Source organism: Sinocyclocheilus grahami, unplaced genomic scaffold, assembly GCF_001515645.1.
Source record: "Sinocyclocheilus grahami isolate Dianchi unplaced genomic scaffold, SAMN03320097.WGS_v1.1 scaffold230.1, whole genome shotgun sequence".
Lineage (NCBI taxonomy): Eukaryota > Metazoa > Chordata > Actinopteri > Cypriniformes > Cyprinidae > Sinocyclocheilus > Sinocyclocheilus grahami.
In genome coordinates, this window is record NW_015505409.1 from 1,648,621 (window position 1) to 1,654,084 (window position 5,464).

The 5,464-nt window shown below is 35.5% G+C and overlaps 1 protein-coding gene across 1 annotated transcript in view; it reads right to left on the reverse strand.

Annotated features, from left to right (window-relative positions):
* Nucleotides 1-726: 726 nt before the first annotated feature.
* Nucleotides 727-5,464, reverse strand: part of limk2 (LIM domain kinase 2) — a 20,507-nt gene continuing 15,769 nt past the window's right edge. Inside the window, exons 12-14 of the mRNA XM_016288272.1 lie at nucleotides 2,810-2,865; nucleotides 2,464-2,621; nucleotides 727-1,781 (exon numbers count right to left, since the gene is read on the reverse strand). Of these exons, the coding sequence (XP_016143758.1) occupies nucleotides 1,619-1,781; nucleotides 2,464-2,621; nucleotides 2,810-2,865 (377 nt within the window). The 3' untranslated portion in view covers nucleotides 727-1,618. The remainder of the gene's footprint in view (nucleotides 1,782-2,463; nucleotides 2,622-2,809; nucleotides 2,866-5,464) is intronic.

The following is a 5,464-nucleotide window of genomic DNA, read 5'->3' on the forward strand; positions in this document are numbered from 1 at the left end:
TAACATGATAATTAATAGATGACGGACTTTTCCATTTGTTGACATGACATGGTTAGATTCAGATGGTAAATATCATATATTATGTTGGGTGTCCATATTAGAGATAATCACCATGTTTAGAATGAAACCATCATATCAACATGGTATTAATCATATCATATAATAAAATATCATTTGCTGTTACTACTGTAAATATATATTAAATTATTATTGGATCTCCTTCAATACTTTCAGAATCTTTACTTATTAAAACGATTTTGTTTCTGTATTTTAAAATATATATTTTTATATTAACACAGTTTAACGACAGCATATTTATTGGGGGAAAAATTATACTTTTATTTTTCAAAATAAGCAGAAAATAGTACAAACTTTGCTATAGGGATTGTTTTGAACAAAGTATTAACTTAGACATTATTTAAAAAAACAACTATTTTAGCTGAAGTATTTGTATAAATACCGTGTGTGGGGTAAAAGGCCCCTCTTGCCACCTCATACATTTATACGATTTTTAAACAAAATAAACAACTTGAATGATTTATTTTCACACAAAATAGATACAGAAAAAAAATGATCCTTGCCCTGTCAAGGTATATTTACAAGGCGAGTCCATGACAGCGGAATAAACTACTCCAGTTTTCAAATAGCTGATGTACCAGGAATTAACTACAATGTAAAAACGCATTTCCAAGAAACCAAATCTGAACTCAGAAACGTATTATTTTCCTTTCATAAGTGTTTTCTCTCTCTGGGTTTTTAGATTCTAGAGTTAACAGAGGTCAGGAGTCAAGTGCGTGCACTTAAGCACAACGGCCTGCAGGGGGCAGTGTGCTTCAACAATGTTTGCTTTACATTCCTAGAGTTCAATTTCGTGAATCAATAGAACCTTCCATATTTTTATACTTTGAAATAACGAGGTTAATCACCTGAAAACATGTCCTGGTCACATTAAATCCAATTTTAACGTTTACATTTCTAGGACAATTAATCACATTTCCTCCTAAAAGTTTTTTTTTTTTTTTTTGCAATTCCCAATATTCTCAATGATGTATTTATTATTTAAATTGGCATAAACAATACAACTTTAAATAATATCATTGCTCAGAACGTGGGAGGGGGGTGTGCATAATTGTCCTAAAATCTAATCCTAATGGCCTCAAATGCCTTTTTTAGCGAGGGGTAAAATATGACCCAGACATGTTCTTGAAAGGTTTAATGACAAACACACTTTTATAATTGTTGTGATTGAAAATTGATCAATTTAATGGATGCTACACTATGAAAAAATCTGACATTTGAAACTTCTAGAACTCAACTAGTGGTAAGCACTCTTAAAGGTTTGTGCTACATGGATAAATCAAAACTAAACCATCCACAGTAAGACAGAAGGGGAAAAATGTCACAAAGAAGCTCAAGGTCACTGAAATGTACCTGTTCCTTTAACAGAACTCTTCTGCAGTTCTAGAATGCCCTCAAAGTTCTGAGCGTCATGACAGACCTCTCCGAAGAACACCAGCATCAGCATGTTCCCAGTATGCAAACCCAAAGTAAATGCTCTGTTTCAGTTCTGTGAACTCATCAAAATCCAGCCCATATCTCAGCCTGTGCTGCTGTTGGATTAGTCTATGTTGTTTTCCTGGTTTTCAGAGGCAATTTCACTGGGTCCATAAGTCCTTAAAAACGTCTGCTGAAGATCATCCAGTTCAGCAGGCAGAGGGATATTCAACTCCTGATTCAGAGCTAATGCCTCAAAACAGTCCTCCAACTTCTGAAAAGCAGGCCTGAAGACGACAGAGGTAAGAACACAAAGTGTTTCCATCTATTCTAGGGTAATGTTAATCACCATTATACATGTGATATCTAGATACACTACTGTTCAAACGTTTGGGGTCGGTATGGTTTTTAAAAGAAGTCTTTTATGCTCACAAAGGCAGCATTTAATTGATCAAAAATTCAAAGCTCTAATATTATGAAATACCGTTACAATTCAAAATAACCGTTCATTTTAAATCGCTTATTGTTCCTGCCCTTAATGCAGTCTTCAGTGTCGCATGATCCTTCAGAAATCATTTTAATATGGGGATTTGGATAGATTTATTATCAGTTGAAAACAGTTGTGCTGCTTAATATTTTTGTAGAAGTCATGATACTTTATTTACAGGATTCCTCGCTAAATAGAAAGTTCAAAAGAACAGCATTAATTAGAATTTAACATTCACAAAACAAAATGTCACTTTTAATCAATTTAATGAATAAAAGTATCCTTCACGGAAACCTGAAAATCCCAGTTCAAGGGTTTAACCCTGCAACTTTCACAAGCGCGGATCATTAATCAGAACGCCACACCACCCGAAGGAAATGATCATTTCACATCTGTCTTACTGGGGAATAACCTATCGTTTCTATTTTAAACTCACCTTCAATATTACCGCTGAACATTCATGACAAAACAGTGGCACTTACCGGTTGTCAGGGATGAGATCACAACAAGCCACAGCCAATGCAAAGAAAGCTGGAGGACAGTGTTCAGGAAGAAATTTCTCAATGAATTTTCTCACATTGAGCCCAAAGTCCAGCGTTCTCGGGAGACACTCGGGATCTGCATAAACCTGACCGATAATCTACACCAAAAGAAGAGTTAAAAATGAATAAGGACAAATGAGAGCGAAATAAACATGAAGTGTCCTCTTACACGTAGTTTTGACTCAAACCAGTCAAGCTCAACTTAACTTCCATAAATGACAGTTCTAGGAGCACATGCTGTCCTCATAAAGAGTCAGAGATGTTTACCACAACAAAAGACTCTTACCTCACAGAGCACAATGCCAAAGGAGAAATTATCCACCTTCTCATCATAGCGTTTACCTGTTTACACACAGATGGAAGAGATCCGTCAAGAAAAACAAGCCTACAGAACAACTCAAAAACACCTGTTTATAGCAGACTGTGCCAATTACCTGGAGGACCATACACACAAAAAACACCTTGAGCACAATATTCTCAGAAAGCAGTAAAGGCGATTTATTTATATACAATTAAACTGTTAGATCAAATTAACAGAGAGGAAGTACACCATTCTAGTTAAGGCATTTGCCTTCACCGTTCGACATTTTTAAATCATTCAGACGCAGCATTTGAATGTTTCTGTGATTAGCAGATTGCCATTAATATTTAAAGAAGCAAGCATTGTTTAAGTTATTTGCTTTTAACCAACTTAATGCATGACATTTCATGACTCCATTGGTATTACTTTACCTTTGGCACCACAACTCAGGGTTAAAAGTGGCACTACTAACCCAATTTTAAAAGCAAGCATTTGTGCAACCCAGGGCTAAACCTGAGCTTGGAATCTGGATTTAACAACAAAAAAAAAGATGTTGGACTCGAGTGTAATTTTTTTTACCTAAATGATCTTTAACAGACCACCACTGGCAACATTCACACAATTCATTATGTGAGCATGGTGGCAAAATCTGAACTTAAGTCTTAAGGCCTTTCCACACTGAGCGCGATATATCGGACGTGACGATGCGCTGGAATAAAACAATAGATTTCTATGGATGCTTCCACATAGACCGCGAACATTCGTGCTCCGAAAATGCGAATTTGTTTTTCCGAATCAGTCCGACGAATCTTTTCAGTTTCGCAAAGCAAAATCCTGGGCCGTCCAATAAGATTTGAGCATTACATCATGTGACTAGGACAACTAGATGAGCCCCAGATACAGATCCCCAGTAAAGACCTTGTCTCAGACGGCCACCGGGACAAGACCACAGGAACCAGATGAGTCCTCTGCACAATCTGACTTTGCTGCAGCCTGGAATTGAACTGCTGGTTTCGTCTGGTCAGAGGAGAACTGGCCCCGACTGAGCCTGGTTGAGAATGGTGGCACCGTTTCGAAAACCAGTGTAAACAAACATCGAAGAAGAGTATCCCGGATACCATTGGTATTACTTTACCTTTGGCACCACAACTCAGCGTTAAAAGTGGCACTACTAACCCAATTTTAAAAGCAAGCATTTGTGCAACCCAGGGCTAAACCTGAGCTTGGAATCTGGATTTAACAACAAAAAAAAAAGATGTTGGACTCGAGTGTAATTTTTTTTTACCTAAATGATCTTTAACAGACCACCACTGGCAACATTCACACAATTCATTATGTGAGCATGGTGGCAAAATCTGAACTTAAGTCTTAATTCCTTTCCACACTGAGCGCGATATATCGGACGTGACGATGCGCTGGAATAAAACAATAGATTTCTATGGATGCTTCCACATAGACCGCGAACATTCGTGCTCCGAAAATGCGAATTTGTTTTTCCGAATCAGTCCGACGAATCTTTTCAGTTTCGCAAAGCAAAATCATGGGCCGTCCAATAAGATTTGAGCATTACATCATGTGACTAGGACAACTAGATGAGCCCCAGATACAGATCCCCAGTAAAGACCTTGTCTCAGACGGCCACCGGGACAAGACCACAGGAACCAGATGAGTCCTCTGCACAATCTGACTTTGCTGCAGCCTGGAATTGAACTGCTGGTTTCGTCTGGTCAGAGGAGAACTGGCCCCGACTGAGCCTGGTTGAGAATGGTGGCACCGTTTCGAAAACCAGTGTAAACAAACATCGAAGAAGAGTATCCCGGATAAGAGAAGAGAGTGGATGCTGAGTTTATTCTCACATATTTTTTCTACATCTTCCTACGACTTGTTTCACTTCTGTTTCAGTTTTTTAATAACCATTTCTTACTATGTGCAAGTTGTTGTTTTTTAGCATGTAAGTGTTATTTTTTAGGATTACTGATAAACTACTGTCGTTTGATTCGTATTAGTTATTTATTTTAATTTTAGTTAAATTATGTCTGAATTTATTATGCCTGTATAGGTCTTTTATTAAGTTTTAGTTTTATTTAATTTTTAATTTTTTTTAAAGTTATTTTAATACATCAACAAACTAAATGGAAATGAAATAATATATATATTGAATTTATAAATGTGTATATATATATATATATTTTTACTTTACTTTTAGTCATTTAGCAGACACTTATCCAAAGCGACTTACAAATAAGAAAAAGTAATTAAAACTAAAAGCTAAAACTCTATAAATACTATGTATATACACATTTAAGAAAATAAAATAAAAAAGACAAATGCATACAACAACATTTCAAAACTAAACATTTAAATGAAAACAAAAAAATAAAGCTAAAAACAATTCAAAATATTAAATGAACAAAAGGTATGAGTATAATAATGATTCTAACATAACACTAAGCCAGACACTAAAAAAACAGCAACATGTGTGTATGTACAGCCACACACATACATATACATGTACATACTGTATATATATATATATATATATATATATATATATATATATATATATTATTTCTTTTCCATTTTGTATGTTGAAGTACTGAAATAACTCAAATTAAATAAAACTAAAACTTAATAAAAAAC